The sequence below is a fragment of the Sander lucioperca genome, chromosome 15 (genome assembly GCF_008315115.2).
Source record: "Sander lucioperca isolate FBNREF2018 chromosome 15, SLUC_FBN_1.2, whole genome shotgun sequence".
NCBI classification, from domain to species: domain Eukaryota; kingdom Metazoa; phylum Chordata; class Actinopteri; order Perciformes; family Percidae; genus Sander; species Sander lucioperca.
Genome location: NC_050187.1, coordinates 17,718,922 through 17,739,757, shown reverse-complemented (window position 1 = coordinate 17,739,757; position 20,836 = coordinate 17,718,922). Strand labels below are relative to the sequence as shown.

General features: G+C 39.1%; 1 protein-coding gene across 3 annotated transcripts in view; it reads right to left on the bottom strand.

Moving 5' to 3' along the window:
• eys (eyes shut homolog) overlaps window positions 1-20,836 on the bottom strand; it is a 167,769-nt gene that overhangs the window by 86,125 nt on the left and 60,808 nt on the right. For all 3 annotated transcript variants that reach the window (XM_031303278.2, XM_035991978.1, XM_035991979.1), the window contains 4 exons: window positions 20,285-20,406; window positions 19,201-19,460; window positions 1,231-1,327; window positions 632-739 (listed from right to left, as the gene is read on the bottom strand). In XM_031303278.2, the coding sequence (XP_031159138.2) occupies window positions 632-739; window positions 1,231-1,327; window positions 19,201-19,460; window positions 20,285-20,406 (587 nt within the window). The remainder of the gene's footprint in view (window positions 1-631; window positions 740-1,230; window positions 1,328-19,200; window positions 19,461-20,284; window positions 20,407-20,836) is intronic.

The following is a 20,836-nucleotide window of genomic DNA, read 5'->3' as shown; positions in this document are numbered from 1 at the left end:
AAGACAGCAAGAGCTCAGAGAGTATACCGCAGAGTCTGATTCAACACCCCAGTACAGCTGGACTTGTTCGACTTGTTGGGTCAGAGAAACAGAGGAAGTGGCGTGTGCAGTGTTTGTGGTGGGCAGCGAGGTTAAAACACACCTGATGTGAACTCCCTGGACTGTGCAATCAGGGGAGCGCTCTGAGCAGGGCCAGGTCACATGGGAGCGAAATGACGGGAGACAAACTGGAGACAAACCATTTAGGACTCAAATTGGCCCTGGGACTTCGCTACCCATCTGTCCGACTAAGCCTGGAAGCCCCGGGGCTCCCATTAAGCACAGCAGAGAGAAGCACCAGTGGAGTACAGCCCAATCTAGATACATGATGTCTTCCTGCTGAATTTGCTCTCTGTCTTTAGAATAGCAGCTTATGTGTGTCAAGGATGAAGACAGGCTTGTTATATAAACCGGAACACTTTGAAGAGAAGCATCACAACCTTGTGTGGTTTCTTCGGTTTTGTTCATTCTCCTTTGCAGGAAATGAATGCTGCCTGGCCTTAACCGATATGCACAATTTTTTTTAAAGCACACAATGAATGAAAGCTAAGGAGCAAAGTTTGAGCAAAGGAGGAGTTATATTCATACTCACTTGTTCACAAGGTCTTGACAAATGGCAGAGTTGTGGCAGGGGCTAGAGGTGCACTCATTGATGTCTTCCTCACAGTTAAGGCCGGAAAATCCTATCTTGCAATCACAGCTAGATAGGAAAAATTCATAAATATTGATATTTTGTCTCAGATGGAAAATAGAAGATCTATCTGTGTCCTGGCACATGCACAGAGGGAAAAAATCTATAGAAATATAATGATGATATGGTACACATCTAGTCTGATTGCACATGTACAGTACAGTGACATAAACATGGATTTTGACTGTTTAACCATAAGGGCTGCATGACAAGAGCAATTAAGGCAGATTTTTAACAATAATAAAATAACAGTTTTTGTTAACAATTTGACCTAATTTCAACCTAAATGCTACATAACTAAATGCATTAAAATATTTTTTTCAAAAAGGACATGAGCTCAGTGCAAATCTATTAACTCAGTGTATCAAAATTACAGTTGAATGGCCTGAAACACGTACAGGAATGAAGGTTACTGATACTCTGGATTTAAAGTCACTAGAAAGCCTGACATTTTCTGGCCACTAAGAAATGAAAAGCTGGTTATGGATAACACGTTTTACCTGTAACTGTTGACCCGGTCCACACAGTTGCCCTGGTTTTGGCATGGATTTGAGCTACACTCATCGGTGTCAATTTCACACCAACTTCCTTCAAATCCTGCAAGATAGATGAGATGGTCATGGATCAGGAAACCCCACTACATCCTGAAAAACGTCAGGGCCGATGAGAACAAAGACCCCCAGTGAATGCCATTTTAATGGAACTAGTAGCCCCTGTAGCATATCTCATCTTCCAGCTCTCAGCACTCACTGTTTCCCCTTTGAGAGTGTGTAAGTCTAATAATACTTTAGTGCCACAGACAGATTGGTCTGAGGGTTAGTGTTTTGGGGTTTGGGAGGTGTGTTGCTGTGTGCACCACCGTGCATATATGTCTGTGTGTGTGAGAGAAATCGAGCGAGTGGGGGGACATCTTGTTAAGTTAGGGTAAGAGGGAGAGGCTAAACCCAAGAGCTATTTTGCCCTCGTTCATTAGAGGGTTGAGGGGCAGGATGGCTAAGCAGATCAGCATGGATGTTTTGTTGTACTTTTGAAGGCAGCCTGGGAGCTTGTAATGTTCTGCCTGTCGGAGGTATTCCTCTGGTGCTTGGTCTTGGTCTGGTCCAAATGATGGGTTTCTGCTTAACAAGTCAAACTAAATGAGGTAGGTTTATGAAGTAAAACTGAATAAAAGAATAATAAATGAAGACCAGAGTTGTATAAGCAACTGAAAACCTAATTGTGAAATTAAATCACTATTAATTATGTTGAAATTTAAATACCATTGATTTTTTTTAAAACAATCTTTTTTAATTAATGTGGTCTAAATTCCCACTTTTAAACATGTTCTAGTAAATTTTAAGTTGTGCAATCAACATTTGTTTTTTATTCCAGTATATGTACATCTATTGGGTTCACAAACTCAGATAGGAAAATTCAAGTATGCAACATCAAAAGCTATATTCAAACTGCTTAAATTAAGTTCAATTTGGATAAAAAAGTCAAGTTCAAAGTCAAGTCAAAGATACTGTATGACATTCAGACCTAAAAATCCAAGACACCAAGGATAAGCAATCATGCCTAACTTATCGATTCTTTATGGCCATCATTTGCTTCCGTAACATTGACTTTCAGCATTCTGAGACTGCCGTTGCATTTGTCGTGGTATGATCAATTATACAGAGATACCATTTCCTGTACAATTCCACTATTCTCTTTAAAACTCTGAGCTATTTGAACAATGATGGGTTTTGGCTTGTGTAAGTAGGAATTCTCATCTGAGAGAAGTACTTGTATTAACAATGATGAGGTTTATAATTATTTGAGACAAAACGCATGTATAATCTTGCACATGCAAAAATGTGAAACCTAAGGAGGCAGTTAAATATGAAGATATGGTTTATATTATATTACATTATGCACCACTATCAATGTTTATAAGATTGTATCTACTGATTACTACATGATTACCATGTATTAGGTTTGCCATTTTTCTGCTGTACAGTATGCAATGATACCCTACATCAGGAGACAACACCACGTAATGCTCTGTAATGTGAACAATGCTTTTTGTCATTACAAACAGAAGAAAAACAAACAGATGGCAGACAATTATACAATAATAATAATTAAATATATATATATATATATATATATATATATATAGAGATCATACATTTCTGAGTGCAGATTGATGCAGCAATTCTATTCAGCCAGATGAAGGTCAGTACAAATATTAAAGTGTTGAATAGAAAATGGCATAACAGGATGTAGTTCTCCAAGCATCTCTCACTGTTCATTTGTTATCAGCTGAATAAACAATATTGTATACGATTATGTTTAAAAGGCAGAAAGAACAATTTCCAATACACCTAGAGTGACGCTAATGAAGAAAAAGTACGACAGTGACACTGACGCAGCTCTGTGCATCTTGGGACGTAAGAATGAGAGGGAATCCATGAGACCACAGAGAGCACAGAGCATCTGGTGAATTATGGGACAGCACAGGTTTCCCAAGCTGGTCTGTCAGTCAAAGCAATGGTGGAAAACCTCTGGGACTATTTCGAATGTCACCGCAATGTAATGCATCTTCTGCCACTGAGCAGTGACTGGAGGCTCCTCTTTGACAGAGTACAGAGAGGGATACCCAAGGCGTGTGCATACGTAGTCATTCCATCATCTGGCTGGAGCTACAGTATGTGATCACTGCTCCTGCCAACGAATGTCTCTGAGGAGAAGAAATTGTAGGTAATCCCCAGTGGATAGCGAACTAACTTTGATGGACGTTTCAATTGAAAAATGAGTGATGTCTCCATTTTAAGAGTGTGAATTTGGTCTGGACTGCTACATTTGTGACTATAGTCTTCTTTTCAAAGTTGCTGTCAGTCTGATGTAACAATTTCTCAGAGGTTTAAAAAAAAAATTGATATTACACTCTGCTTGTGCAATATAGATTATGGTCTTTGTCTGTGATGTCAGTAAGCCATCTGACAATACTCAAATATCAGACTTCACTGATCACTTAATCTGTGTATGATTTTAATGCTGAAACCAAAATACATCATCATTCCAAGTTTTCTGTGTTAATGTTTTTTTTTTTGTAACACAACACAATGCACAAATACACATCCCATAGACCATGGACTTTTGTTTGCATTTAAAGCTTTCACCTTCAAACAAAACACCCTCATCAGTGTAATTTTTTGAAAGGCCACATGTATAAATAATGAGTTTGCACAAAAAACATGCATTCTGTACACCATGTCCCATACATAATCTGGTATACATAAAAAAGAATGTGAGCGCACCTCGCGCATAGTTCAGACCATGCATGGTTTTTCTCGAGGGTGATGGGAAAAGGTGTAGATGAAATGTGAGATGAGAAACAGAATCGAATAGTAAAACGTTTAGGTTGATGATGGTTTACATATGACACATTAATGCAACAAGCACTGCAAATATCATGGGTTATGGTTTTACGTACAGCTGAAATTGTGCTAATTCTTCCATGCAATGCATCACTACCAACATCTAACGGGGCAGATCGCCATTAAATTCAATGAGCACAACCATGTCCATGAGAGCTTGAACATCTATTTTAAACTTGCCATGAACTTTCATCTTGTACTGCACACATGCCAAATTGTCAACCTTGAACTTAATAAACACAAGTTACGAGTTATTAATTATAACAAAAAATTAACACAGTACCCTTAACAGATTTCATATCTGTACTGTTCTTGTTTGGTGGTCCCCAAGTGACATGTCAGAAAAAAACAGCATGCTACTCTCGTTGACTGAGCGAGAAATTCCTTCTGATACAAAAGGGATTAATGATACTCTTAAGAATAACATCATAGCACTGTGTGTGCATACCATGAATTTTGGTGACATGAAAAATGTGCGAACACTGCTGTCTGCTGTGGCAGTCTGCATTCGCACAGAAAGCAAAAATAAAAATAAAATGAGAAAGAGTGTGGCCACATTGATCCATCACTGCACAGAGACAAATTTGAAGGAGTGTTTTTGAATTCCTGTTACATCATTGACGTGCATGCAGCAACATGAATGGCAACAAAAACAAAGTTTTGTGTAAGATTCTATTGGATTAAAGGCAGGGTGGGTAATGTTGAAAAGCTAGCAAAATTTGAAAGTAGCATCTCCTCCGGGCTCCGACCCAAACACAGACGTGCAGGAGGACTGCTGTGTCGCTGCTTCAGAGCAAAGCGAAGAAAGGAACGCAATTTTACTTCATGTCTCATTTAAGTAAGCAAACACCTAATATTATCAGAACAAATGTTTAAAACAAACATGATTACTGTCACGCACTGTTAGCAATGCGGTGACGAAACGCATTAAGCTCAGGCTTGTACACAGGAGTTGTAGAGTATGCGCAATGGGGCAAGGAGGCATTTCATTGGTTCTTTCCAAGCGGACCGTGAGACAGTGATTGGTGGGCGTTTTTACAGGATTCCAGCAGTTACAGATGACGGACCTTTTTCGCTCCTTTTTCAGAGCCCATATGTTGTTATTTATTGCTGTTGGGGTGTTTGACCATATCAAACAATATATAAAAAAGTGTATATAGGAAATAGTTACTAACCCTGCCTTTACAAGATAACTGTTATAGATCTGTCGGTTCCAAAATGTTCATCAAATAATTAATATTTTGTCTGTAAATAAGAGAAACATCTGGCACAGGCAGACATAATCCTGTAAAACAAATACTAAACAACTAAATTTAGGCAATTAAAAACAAATATAAATGGGCAGACAAAGCAGTTATCAAATGATTCATCATGGTTGTGTTTATCATAATCAAGGGGTACAACATGCTTGTGAGTCCTTCACATACACTGACCAAATCTAGGTTACTCGTATAAGTGGGTTATGAATAGAAACCTCTTTGCATGTAAACACCAGCCACTGCAGCCAATTTACCCCACTGCTACACACCTGGACCACCTCCTTAGTACTGCTAATGAAGGCACAAAATGATTAAACACTGAGTTTATTTAAAATGTGTTAACGGTACAGCTGTTGCAGTCAGACCCTATTTTTATACATTATGTAGAAATGTAGCCACTAACCACTTTCTCACAGCTCCTCTCTGGCTTAAACATTGCTCAACATACCACTGATGTTGTTAGCATCTACTGTTTTTCTACTTTGCACAGATAGTGTACCATAAAACCAGGAATCTGCTAAATGTTTAAAGGAGAAGAAGTGAAAAGAGCCATGTGGAACAGCCTGGACACAGGTGTGTTGACTCGGAGGTCTGCGCTAAAGACAGCCACCTCCATTAAATGACCTAAAATTATGAAAATACATGAGTTGGCTTCAATTGTGTGCCTCTATTATATCATCTGTAGCACTTCACTTACAAACAAAATCAAAAACTGACTATGTTTTAAATATTTAAAGAAGAAAATCTTTTAAATCAAATGGCACTCTTCGATATAATGGTTGTGAATACTGCCAATCCCCCTGGGAATCAACACCCTCTCTACAACTCTATGCAAATTTCTGTTTGGTGCTGTGGTTTACTGGTCCATATGTTTGAGTTGGAAGGTTATCAACATGTACAGTGAGGAAAATAAGTATTTGAACACCCTGCTATTTTGCAAGTTCTCCCACTTAGAAATCATGGAGGGGTCTGAAACTGTCATCGTAGGTGCATGTCCACTGTGAGAGACATAATCTAAAAAAAAAAATCCAGAAATCACAATATATGATTTTTTAACTATTTATTTGTATGATACAGCTGCAAATAAGTATTGAACACCTGAGAAAATCAGTGTTAATATTTGGTACAGTAGCCTTTGTATGCAATTACAGAGGTCAAACGTTTCCTGTAGTTTTTCACCAGGTTTGCACACACTGCAGTAGGGATTTTGGCCCACTCCTCCACACAGATCTTCTCTAGATCAGTCAGGTTTCTGGGCTGTCGCTGACTGAATCCAGAAATCACAATATATGATTTTTTAACTATTTATTTGTATGATACAGCTGCAAATAAGTATTTGAACACCTGTCTATCAGCTAGAATTCTGACCCTCAAAGACCTGTTAGTCTGCCTTTAAAATGTCCACCTCCACTCCATTTATTATCCTAAATTAGATGCACCTGTTTGAGGTCGTTAGCTGCATAAAGACACCTGTCCACCCAATACATTCAGTAAGAATCCAACTACTAACATGGCCAAGACCAAAGAGCTGTCCAAAGACACTAGAGACAGAATTGTACACCTCCACAAGGCTGGAAAGGGCTACGGGGAAATTGCCAAGCAGCTTGGTGAAAAAAGGTCCACTGTTGGAGCAATCATTAGAAAATGGAAGAAGCTAAACATGACTGTCAGTCTCCCTCGGACTGGGGCTCCATGCAAGATCTCACCTCGTGGGGTCTCAATGATCCTAAGAAAGGTGAGAAATCAGCCCAGAACTACACGGGAGGAGCTGGTCAATGACCTGAAAAGAGCTGGGACCACCGTTTCCAAGGTTACTGTTGGTAATACACTAAGACGTCATGGTTTGAAATCATGCATGGCACGGAAGGTTCCCCTGCTTAAACCAGCACATGTCAAGGCCCGTCTTAAGTTTGCCAATGACCATTTGGATGATCCAGAGGAGTCATGGGAGAAAGTCATGTGGTCAGATGAGACCAAAATAGAACTTTTTGGTCATAATTCCACTAACCGTGTTTGGAGGAAGAAGAATGATGAGTACCATCCCAAGAACACCATCCCTACTGTGAAGCATGGGGGTGGTAGCATCATGCTTTGGGGGTGTTTTTCTGTACATGGGACAGGGCGACTGCACTGTATTAAGGAGAGGATGACCGGGGCCATGTATTGCGAGATTCTGGGGAACAACCTCCTTCCCTCAGTTAGAGCATTGAAGATGGGTCGAGGCTGGGTCTTCCAACATGACAATGACCCGAAGCACACAGCCAGGATAACAAAGGAGTGGCTCTGTAAGAAGCATATCAAGGTTCTGGCGTGGCCTAGCCAGTCTCCAGACCTAAACCCAATAGAGAATCTTTGGAGGGAGCTCAAACTCCGTGTTTCTCAGCGACAGCCCAGAAACCTGACTGATCTAGAGAAGATCTGTGTGGAGGAGTGGGCCAAAATCCCTACTGCAGTGTGTGCAAACCTGGTGAAAAACTACAGGAAACGTTTGACCTCTGTAATTGCAAACAAAGGCTACTGTACCAAATATTAACACTGATTTTCTCAGGTGTTCAAATACTTATTTGCAGCTGTATCATACAAATAAATAGTTAAAAAAATCATATATTGTGATTTCTGGATTTTTTTTTTTAGATTATGTCTCTCACAGTGGACATGCACCTACGATGACAATTTCAGACCCCTCCATGATTTCTAAGTGGGAGAACTTGCAAAATAGCAGGGTGTTCAAATACTTATTTTCCTCACTGTATGTCATATGACACAAAAAGTCTCAAATATTGTGTTTTTTTTTTAGCAGGTGGCAGAACAAACTAGGGCTAAAATGTAAGAAAACAGTGGGCTTGCCTTCGACAGGTGACAAGAAACGAGGACTCCCAAAGAAGATGAACATGTTGCTGTGCTGCTACTGGATATGTAAGTAACAATGTGTTTGCTAACAAACATGACAAGTTAATACAGTATAATTGTTGTTGCCTTGAGTTTGTCGAGTCTTCTTTCTGCCAACAGAGGAAAAAAAGAGCTTAACGCACCCTTGGCTAGTTACTGTAATTCAACAAAAAAAGAGATTGTAACTTTATATATCATCAGTTTAAATGATATATATTTGGCTATGCTTAAGGGCATAGTTTCCACTGGGAAATGTGTGGGACATGATTCTGCCTTTATTTTTTGTGATAATTTCACTAAACCCCTACATCCTCTCTTAACAGTGTCCTCTACTGCCAAGCTGTCATAATCTAAATGAAAAAGTACTCTGACTTGATATAAATCCAGATGCACTCATCTAGGTCGCCTTTGGCTGTTGCCCTGTGCTTACAGAAATAAGCTTCTTGAGCTGTAGTGAGTGCTTTGGTGACTGTTTTTACTCTGAGTTTTGCCTCTCAGGCTACACACAGTGTGCCTTTTGATTGGTGAAGCTTGTTGGGGCTGTGATGGGGTTAAATAAAGAAAGAAAGAAATGTTTTTTTTTTAATAAACAATGTGTATATTATGACATTCCTAAAAGGACACACACAATTGATCATAAATAAAAAGCTGAGGCAAGAAATATTTGGTGACTTCAAATCAAAATCAGATCTCTATAACTGAAACTATGCATTCATATAGAGTAGACTCCCTGACTTTATTGTGTCCCCTAACATCTGAAACTAAATTCATGCCATTGTTCTATGCTACATGGAAATGAGTATATCCTGTCAGAATGTGGCCATTCTCCACAGGTTTATTATATAGAGACTATTTTGGGTAGTAGCATTCAGAGGTTAAACACCATTATGTTAGAAGCTACTAACCACTATGTGCTCATTGATGCAGCTGTTGTTCAGGCTGGAAACAGAGGTCTCAAAGCTAAAATGGAACAAAAGAACCACCTTTTGCCCTCAGCAATTGAATATCACCAGTGTGCTGAGACCTTTGCTCACTGAAGGGGCACGCCCTCATACTGAGACTGAACACCTGCTTCAATTTAATATTTTGTTGCCTCTCTGTGTGACTTCACTTTTAGATTATTAGACTTGATACTGCTGTAGTTCTCCAAATAGAGCTGTGGTTTACATGGACGTTGCTTAAATAGTATGGTCATGGACTATTATTCTGTGAGAGAGATTTCATTGAATTATTTTTGTTCTGTTATTATTATACTATGGGAGAAATGGTTATTGTTTAGTTACATTACGCTTAAGTAATGAGTCAAAATACAACAATTATTTTAGTTTTCTAGTTATATGTAACCTATATATTCTACATGCTACTGCTATTGCAGCCATTATGCTCCTGAAGAGATTTTTAATCTCAGCACTTTCCTCCTCAAATTATTATTAAGCATATTATGAACTAGCCAGTAAATGTGTCTTACATTAAAAACTGTATACGTTTAGAATGCTAAACTTAAAGTGCCCATATTATGAAAAAAATCACTTTTTCTGGGATTTGGGGTGTTATTTTGTGTCTTTGGTGCTTCCACACGCATACAAACTTGGAAAAAAAAAACATCCATGCTGTTTTGAGTGAGATACAGGTTTCTGAATGTAACCTGCCTTCAGTCTCCGGGTGAGCTGTTCAAAATCTGCAGGGCTTTCTACGTCACTAGCCGAACCTACTGAAATACTGCTACAACACACACAAGTTCACCATAATCTACAAAAGAACTATTTACATGTCCCTGTTCTGCAGGTATTCCACGCAAAGTTGGAAGTGCGCCCTCGTTTAGAAGAAGTCTCCCAGCTAATCCTGCCTTGTACTGACTGAAGTTAGAGAAACAGCTAGCTAGCTGATGTGATCCTTACCTAGCTACTGCACATGTGCGACTCCCAACAAAGATGGTACAGAAGTGCGATGTCTCACTCTGTAGCTAAAACAGAGACCTGAACACACAAGTGCGATGTCTCACTCTGTAGCTAAAACAGAGACCTGAACACACAGGGTGAAAAGAGGAGCTGCAGCAATGTGCAAACATTTTGTTGCAAACAAAAATATGGTGTTTTTTGAAAATTAAACCATGTAAACCTATTCTGGTACAACCTCAAAATACAATTATGAACCTGAAAATGAGCACAATATGGGCACTTTAATCTTGCTTATCATCCTGAATATCGCTACTAACTTAAGAATCATTATGTTCTATATATATATATATATATATATATATATATATATATATATATATATATTTAACTATACTGAGACAAGAAATAAAGGCCAGTGATATTCTCATACATCTGCCAGGGCAGCTGGTTTATAGATTGAAATACTATCTACTATAAGTCATATTGTCTACCTCCTCCGTAAACAAAAAAAGAGAATTACCACTTAAAATGAATGCAGCGAGGACAGACTTTTTCAAGACATCTTTGGCAAAAAATATTCTTAACACATCTTTTTCAATATCATATTAGGTATGTGTCAGCTCCCATGTTGGCAGAGCTTCACAGTAGCTCATTAACAAACTGTTTGGTAGGACACAAACTCAATCTTGTGGAAGGTGAAGGCTAGTGTAGCATGCCATGCAAATAAAGGGGTTTGTTCTCCATCTGGCCAGGAACACCTCTGGGGATATTCTGAGCCATGGAGATGGATTTTACATGTAGAGGGACCACACAATGCTTTTGAATTAATTCACTATACTGCAAGAATCATATTCCTCCACTCTAGAGGCAATTCAAGTGTCCCCTTGTTAAATAGCTCACTTTTAACACTTAAATATGCCAACTTGTCACCCAAAACCCAATTAAAATGTAGTAATGGACACTCATTAAGTCTTTTATAAATCTAACACATTGAGTCCTACAGTCATGTGTTCTTTTCAATGTGTAAATATAAAAATGTTAGACATTATTACTTTTGGTCATCGTTACCATTTGAAAGACCCTTTGAATACAAGGGATTTAGGAATACATACCGTACATACACTTTGTTATTGCTTATCTGCAAATAAACATAGCTACCAATCTTTAAATCAGCTACAAGTGGTTTTTAACGAATTATGGAACAAACTCAATTTAATATTGATGCCTTAATATGCCCTACATTAGCAAACTAGAAAATCAGCCAGAATACTGGTATTTCTGTATAGTTATTCTTAATGCCTGTTACCGGGTCCAATTCAGGTGAAATGATTTCTTTCTGCACGCAGACCAGAAGAACCTAAGGTTACATCTTCCCAGGCAAAGTTTTGCAGTGAGTACTGCGTTAGCCAGTTAAATAGTAGCAGGGGGAGATTTGTGATAAAAGCTTAAAGGGACAGTAATGGGTAATGTCCACCAACTGCGTAACGTCTGCAGATCCGCTCCGGAATGACGGTCTCAATAAGTTTCCATGAAAGTCAACGTGTGTATTTTCATTGACTGCGGAACGGCTGCGTCCTGACTCCGTCCCAGCTCTGGCGATCGCAGCCCTCCGGAGCAGATACGCAGAGCTTCTATTTTTTTTTTTACTTTTTTTTTTTTAATTTGCGAGATCTCACGGGTCGTCATGACTACAGCTCAGTCATGGCCGCAGCCGTTACGCAACAAATCCGGACCCGGTGGGTATTGAAAGACGGCGGCCGACACGCAGCGGAGCCGATCCGCAGCCGTTCCGTTTTAACAGATGGAGAGAATTGCGGGATTTGAAAGAATTCAAAGCAGATCCTGAATTGGCCCTCTTCCTCCTAGACAGGTGTGTAACATGTCTATTTTATTCAGGAATATGAGACATGGTTTTATATCAATATATGAATTTATGTTATTAGCTAAAACAAAGCTAGCTTAATGGCTTATAACATAACCTTTTTTGTTAACCTTGCTACCGAGTCATGTCTTGCTGTTGGCTTATTATTATGTAGACATAACATTACTAGGGAATGTTGATAACTTTATCAACAAAATAACTATTACAGAGCAACCAAATCTTTTAGTTGTAGGCTTACATGTAACCTAGGTGTATGAAGAGTACTAAAACAAAGTTTACCTTGTTTCACCCTTGTCATATTACAGTTATTAATCTTCCATAGCCATAAATAGATACATTACCTTAAAAAATATATAAAAAAATAACAGTATTAAAAATAAGTTGGTCTTTCCTTCACTCACTTAAAAAAAATGCATGCACTAGCCAGATCAAGATCTTTACGAAACGAGGCAGTGGTGCTCATGGAAACTTCCACTTTTGTCCACAAGGGATGCAAAAATCAACACAAAATGAAAGTTCCTTGTAGCTTGTTGCTTTAAATTATTATTATTATCAATTACAAATTGCAAATCTTGAAAAGCTAAAGTCTGAGTTGTTACAATCTCATTAAAAGGTAATAATTAAAAAATGTTTTGAATTTAATTATTTACCATCTCTAAGATAAAAACCCATCGCAGTACAAACCACAATATGGCAAAAAAAAAAAAAAAAAAAAAGAATAAATGACTGAAGTTGCAGTTTTGTAGCATTTTGCAGCATGCATTATAGATCTCTTGGATTGAACTTTGTGTTTTCATATCTAGTACTAGTTGTAGTTAAAATAGTTCAAATGTATCATGGATTGTTTGTGTTCCGTAAATAGATTTTGAGGCAGCAATCTTGACTATGACAGATATAAACACTGGTAAAAAAAAAAGATTTTTAGTACTGTAAACTAATGGTGTGTAACATGTTTTAACACCAATTACTGTATGTGTAGCTTCAACATCTAAGTCTTTTTCCATTACAATAAAAAAAGATGAATATTTTACCTACCAAGAAGCTTGTACATTTTGATACAATTAAAAGAAAAAGCCTATAATTATTTTTCACCTAAGCAAGCATCCTAAGCACAATGCATCCTTGACAGACTAAAAGACAAAGGTTTCAAGATCAGATTTCAACCTAGGATGCTGCAGTTTAAAAGTGCAAACCGTTCTCTGATCAGCAAACTGAGCAAGGACGCCCAGACCTACAGTATAGATTGTGTACAGGAATCTGTTGTAACTCCACCTTGTACCATAATCTGTGGTGAGTGATGCTATGCGTGTTTGTTTCATTTGTTGTGGTTGTCGGCCAGTAACCCTCACCCCAACCTCTACCCTTACTCTCCCATTTTCAGGTTGCTCTTCTATCAGGTTTGGCACTCCCTGCTGAGGCTCCTCATTAAGAGGAAAGTGGAACATCTGTGCTGGTCAGGCAAGATGACTTAGGCCTCCTGGCCAGAGCTTCAGCAGAGAGTCACTGCTGGGGAGAGCAAAAACTTCCTACAGAAGCCCTCTACAATCAAGAGAGGATAACTGCTTCCCTTTTATTTTATTTTAAGACGATTCTTTAAGCTGCCTCTGGTTTTATTCAAGCCTCCAGGTTCTCAGAGTATACCTTTGTAGACAAAACTCATTTCCATTGTGGCTGTGTTTTACAAATCCCTTTAATACTAATCCCAGTAGGCACCTCCTAATGGCTGCCTTTTAGTTCCTGTTGAACTGACGAACACTAAAGTTGCCATATCACCCTTTTTCTGAGACTGATATAGTCTGTGAAGTGTCTTGGGAAAACTATGGCCGCATACTTAGCTTCAAAACACATTCAGTACAGGAGGTTTAAGAAAAAGGATCATTAAACCCACAGTGAAAGTGGTTATCTTCAGTGAAAGAGCCCTGCCAACTGCCATCAGATATTGTCAGAAGAGTGGCTATTAAAAAAGTTTGACAGTGACCATCCACTATCAGAGTATTACTGTTGTCTCCTGGGTATTTTCACATTAGATACAAGTGCCTCTTCAGTTAACAACAACTGTAGCTAAAAGCATGTAGCCAGAATCGAAACACGAGAGTAGAAACAGATAAAATATTGCGGATTAAAAAAAGGTGAAGCATTTTAGATACAGCATGTAATAGTTAAGCTAATGAGGTACTTTCCTATTTGTTATGACTATGTCTATTACGATAAGCACATTGGTAACCTTTCCAGTTTCAGGAAAGGTCAACTAGTTTCCCAACCCACCTTAAATGAATATATAACAGAGAGCCTAACCGATACTAGACTTTTGAAGCTGTTACCAATATAGATATTTGAGTTACGAAAATCCAACAATGATATATTGGCTTATAATATTTTATTCAAACAAATATTTTTGGTAATGATCCCATAAAGCAGTTTTTCTGAAGAATCATAACAAAGGCATATGGAGCGGGAAATTTTACAGTTCAAAAATGTGCTTGTCAGTGCTCTCTGGTGGACAAACTATATAACGGCCTTACTTAATTATCTCAAACATCTTTGCCATTTCTATACTGCAATTTGTTGTCACTTGCCGGCCGACATTTACACTGATAGCAATATATATACATTGCTGACCGAGCCATCTAAAATGTTTAAATGATCCAATGTCATAATGTTAAAATTGGTGAAATAGCATGGAGTGCCAGCTCCACCGCAGTTCAAATAACACCTCTGGCTGCAAAATACACCCCATGTCTAGACAACTGATCTATTCCATAATACAGCCTCGTTAACAGCACAAACCTTCATGTCTACCCTGAGGCATGTTTTACCATGGTGCAGCTGCCATGATTTCCAACTGTGCCCACACATTGCCCGTATTTTGTTTTGGAATGTGTACCATTATGTTTTTATTTCATTACTCTAGATTCAGTATCTAAAGGAAAATGAGAGGTTTTGCGTTTTAATGCAGTGCCGTTTAGTGCACATAAGCGTGTTTTAAGTACACACTGGTGCCATACACTATTTTGTGCCAATTACACAACAAAGGTCTTTTACTGAGACGTGTGCCATTTCATGTTTTATAAACGCATCAAACCCCATCTCCTTCATTCAGTCATTTCTGTACCCTCCACTTCTACTACACAACATGCAAATAAGCACAACTAAAAGCCATGGACAAAACGGCTAATTGGTGAGGATTTTATTACAAGTTAGCCTTGATGTTTACTGTGTGGTGTCCATCTCGAGTGTGTGGGATGAGATTTGCTTATAGCAGTCAACTGGCAGACATAGGCAGACGTATTCCAATTTAATTAGGCCTGGGAATAATGTGAGGCCTACACAATTTCCTTGACAAATAACCTACACTGAATGGTAAATAACAAGTCTGTAAAATGGGTCGTATAACAGCTCTGCGTTCTTTGAGTAGAAGCTATGTACTGTAGGATGGATTTATGGTGAATAATAATGGAGAGTAGTGAGTCACAATACTGTGTGAAGTGAAGACAACCAAGCCCACGCAAAGCTCTTGGTGTAATGTATGCAGCCAGTACCTAATTTCTTATTCCTCTCCAAGGAAGCCTTCTGAAACTAACCCAGTGGTTCTATTTATATCTGGCAACATCTTTTCATCTCGGCACTGATAGAGCCATTAGGCACAGTATAACCTTACAGCATCTTCACCTGCACACTGATATGTTTGAATGTTTAAACACTATATCATTTAATAAACTACCTCACAGGTCATTTTAACAAAGTGCATGGTCATTTTCATTGCTTTATTACTAAAATATAGCTTTTTTTTTACTGACGGAGCTTGTAAATTGAACATAAAATGTATTTTAATGTGCAGAATATCAGTAGTTTGTGTAAAGTATGTATGCATTTCTGAATGTTATGAGGGAGCAAGAGTAAAACCAGTATGTTTTACATACACAATGTAACCTGATTATTTTAAATATCTAAATTACAGTAGGGTAGCAGTTTTATTCAAAGCTTTTACATTTGTAGTAATTTGAGTTCCTCTTTAGTATCAATGCTTACCAATTGAAGTTATATTCTTCTGTGTGAGTTCATGTCTGTTACACCGGATTCCAACAGTGACACATTTTGTTAGTCGCTTGACACAAATATAATCAAACATGAGAAACACAAGCTAAGAACATCTTTTAAGCCAAATTTTGGCAGTACTGGGTAAAATATATTTAAAATTTAGCATTCTGAGCATATGAATAGACAGAAGAGAAATGTATTTTGCTTTAAGAATAGTAAGTTGTTTGTATTGATTTTTTGGATAATCTCCCTCACCATGAAAACGTTTGACCATAGCTTGAATTCCCACAAAGGATGAAACTACCACCCAAGTATGCATGACGTTCATTTAATGGCCTCCAAACAGTGCACTAGAGGACCAGAGAAATCTACTTTGTTTGCCTCTTTATGAACAGGCTTTTTATTGTACGGATATCCTTGAAGAGCAAGTATCTACATTTACAAAAGTCAGAATATATGATAAGATGGCTTGCTAGTGGTAACTGCTAGTACAGTTAGATATTTTAGTAAATCCAAAGCATACATTCAATTTGGAATTATGGTACTGTGCAATTTTAACAGCTGTGTACATATTGGCATTTCATGTCAAATTATTAGTTACAAATAGTGTACTTTATGTGTCCACAATTTTCAAAGGTAACACTGACTGGTCTATATGTGTCACATTTGCTGTGACCAAAACATAGTAAATGGTAAGAGGCATGGTTGAAAGGACTTTTATCTTTTACCATCCTGATTGGAGCTAATGGGTTTATCCAGATGACTTGTTTGGACAGTTGATGAGTCAAAGAAAGGAAAATAAGTGAAAGCTTTATGCAAAACAGAAAGAAGGGCTTAATCAAGAATTGATTGCAATGACATGCCAAATGTATTTAGTGCTGACAAGTACACATTAGGCTAATATGATGTAGCTTAAATAACCTACAGTTGGCGTTTGTTATGTAGGTTTAAAAAGGCTCCACGCAGAGCTTTCGCCGTAGCCTACGTAAGTGGCCTGAAGTTTATACTTGCGCGTTGGTGTATGCGTCGAGCCGGCAGCTGTGTGTGTGGGGAGCGGGTGATAGAGCGAGGGAGAAAATGAGAGAGTGAAGGCGATTAGCTTTGGAGAGAGTAGCGACTCTAGAGTCATAGTGAGAGAAACAAAGTGTCTCCCCTGTGCTTTCTGACCACTGTGGGAAATCTGTAGCAGGAAAAGTTAACCCTCTCCTTGATTTCATGTTGTTTATGGAGAAGGACAACCAGGAAATGAGTCGGGGGAAATGCAACGCTACCAAGCCACGTCCGAGAGACATGCGTCGGCGCGACGTGTAGTTACATTTTTCGAGAGGTGCACGTCGCACGTGCTATGGCGTAGAGTCCGGCGTAGACACAGAGGGGTCTGCGGGGGTATGCCGTCGATTCGACGCAGAAGCATAAATCAGCCTTTAGATGGAGAGAACGTGTGACGGACGGAGTCAGCATTTCCTGGAGTTAACTGACGTTTCCTCCTTTACCAAGTTTATGTTATGTTATGTCCGTGTCTTCAATGTATACCAAATGAACTGTCAAGCGAGTGGCAACGCCTTGGTAGGCTGACGAAGGAAGGGGAGTGATAGGAGCTGAGACTGCCGCACTGGAGGACAGGCCGCGCTGGAGTATGCACTGAGGTAAGGAAAACCAGGCCGCACCTTCCCCTTTTCCAGTCGGTGCATAATCATTGAGCTCCTAGCTTTCAAATGTACGGGTCAAACCAAGCTCTGGTATAATCCTAGATGTAAATTCCCAGGATTGGTTATGCCGTGACATTACACACTGAGGATGCAACCAAGTACGTAGCACATTAGCAGTTGATTCACCACGGACTGTAAAAAGAACCACCCAGCAGCCATTGGGTTTAACTAGTTTTGGTTATCAGGGGAAATCAAACCAAAATAAAGCAGTAGGCAAAAAGGCCAAAAGTCACCTTTGGCTTTGTTGACCATTCTTTGCAAAAATCACATTACAAACATGTATGTGTATGGACTTTTAGAGCAACAAAAAGTTCAAGTCAAATTCCCTGTATGTGTTCACACTTACGTGGCCATTAAAAATTATTCTGATTCTGATTAGAATGGAAAATGCGGGACATTTAAGGGAATGTACTGCAATCAATACAACATTTTCTGGCAAGCCAGGTTTGATCATTATGCTTACCACCCTCTCTATTGCCCAGGTTCCAGCTACATGGACTATTCAATCCAGCACAAAATAAAAGCCTTACTTTATTATAATTTATATGAATCAACAATGGTTACAAAAATGCATTTTATCACTTTAAAATCATTCCTGTAGAAAAAATCTTCACTGTTTTTTTCAGAGGTGTCAGGAGTACAGTTGGACATAATATTCATACATAATAACACAATTATCATCTCTGTTGATATAGTAACTTTGTGGAAAACCTCATACATTTCAGGGAGGAGATAAAAATGATGCATACTTAACTGTGACAGGAATATTTTTCATCTTCTAGGCTAGAACCTTTTGATCTACCATGTTAATGTTTAACTTGGGGTTTTTATAGTTGGCAAAGTACTTAAAGCTAAAGTGCATAGTTTCTGTCGCCCCCGTAAGGAATTCTAAGTAATGACAACAACACTGTCGGAGCATCCACATGACACAAGCCCTCAGTGATCGCGCACCATCCCCACCCCTCCTCCATGCAGTTATTAACACGGAGGATTCAAAAAATATTAAAGTCTCTTTTTTATGTCCTCTTTGTCTCCAAAGCTGACAGTTGCTGTTATCCTTTCTCAGCGGTGACGTAAAACACATCACTCGAGCTTCTGCGCACGAATGTCCCCGGACTACACCATTTTGTAAACAGCCATTCTGGGCAATACAGAAAGAGTTTTGTGGAGCTGATAGGCTATATTAGCTTTGTATCAACTCATTTGGCAATGGCTTGAATGTAACAGATGTTCATTAATATAAAATAGTGGTGCACTATAGCTTTAAAAAATGCAGATTGTCTATGTACAGTAACCTATTGAACAAAATGGTGTAGTTACTCTCGAAAAGTAGGCTAAAAGGAGAAAAAAAAGCAACATTAGTATGAGGCTGTGGCAGTGAGTTCACTCACCAGCTGGGCATCTGCAGAAGGCTGTTCCATTGGAGCGTGTCAGGCAGGTGGAGTTGTGCAGGCACGGATTGTGGAGGGGGTCACAAGGGTCATAAGGCTGGTTGCACAAGGGGCCACTGAAGAAGGGGGGACAGGTGCAAAAGAACTCCCCAGGTACAGCCGACTCCTGACACTGAGCTCCATTTAGACAGGGCCCAGAATCGCACTCATTCACATCCTCTGCACAGTCCACACCTGTCCAGCCTGGCGAGCACAAACACCTTGGAAACACCAGAGAGGAGATATGGCACTGTAGAGGTCATTGTGGTATAAATTAAAATGAATCCTAAATAAAGAAACACAACTTATTTAGTAGTTTTCCTTAAGGTTAATGGTGTCATTATCTTTGGGACAATCATGCAAAAAATGAAAATAGCAGTGGTACTGTGTGGCGCTGCACATAAACTACCACAGTAATTCAAATTATCGGCAGGACACATTCTTCTGCATACAAGTACACAGTGGTGCAGTCCATGTATTGGCACAGCACTCCTGGATCTTTGTGTGAGACAGTGCAGGGAATTTAAAAGGTTAATTGAACTTCTGGTCAGAGCAGCTTTTAATTCTGGACAGCTGAATGTAGGACACAGGAGGTTAGAGCACTGAGTGGGGATTAAATGGAATTGTATGCATGCTAGACACAGACAGAAAAACAGAGATTTCTGAAGTATGTGCTCTTAAGGCAGGTGAATATTCCACTTGGTGGCAGTGAGTACCCAAGCACTACTAACCACTCCACCTTGCATTCCTTTTCATCCCCCAACTTTTCCACCTGAAGCGGTTTTACGTCTCCCTAGCGAGAGGAGGGCATTAGCTGATGCAGATACACCAGCTTTTTCCTCCAATGAGTCACAGATCCCCTGAAACCTTTTCATGCTGTGAGCCATTGATTGACTCATTTGTTTTACCTGCCATCTGCAATTCATTATGTCCGCTGCCAGTGGAAGGACATATTGCTATCTCTGAACGGCTTCTTTTTCTGCATTTATTAAGTGACTGATGCACCTCGTGAGGACAGCGCCCTCGGGCCGGCTCGCACACCTACTTGTAGCTGTTGAGAAGGTCTGTGCAGGTGGCGTTGTTTTTGCAGGGCTGCGATAAACATTCATCAATTTCTTGTTGGCAGAACTCCCCCTCCCAGCCAGAGTTACACACACACTCATAACTCTGCAATACAAAAAAAGGAAACACAATTATACAACCATTGAAATATAGTGACATCTTACATCTGCACTTGTCTTGGTGTAGTAATTTAGGTAGATAGATTCTATTAATTATAATAACAATGGATGCCAATATAATATAACTAGAATGTATTGTATGTGCATATGAAAGCTGTTCATTAAGTGGTTATGGATCAGTCAGAGGGCAATCTGACACTTATTTGTGTATGTATTTACATTTTAGTGAACGGTGCAATATAGTGAATTTTCTCAAAAAGGTTGTACTCCTACTCACAAAAATATCTTTCCTGTGGAAATCTGTTTAAACTGTGGAAGTGTCATGCTTGTCGTACATTTTCACATTCCTGCCATGCAGATGTATTCCTCCTACCAGCTCACCCTCTGGATAATATGCACACCGTTTCTTTCCATGC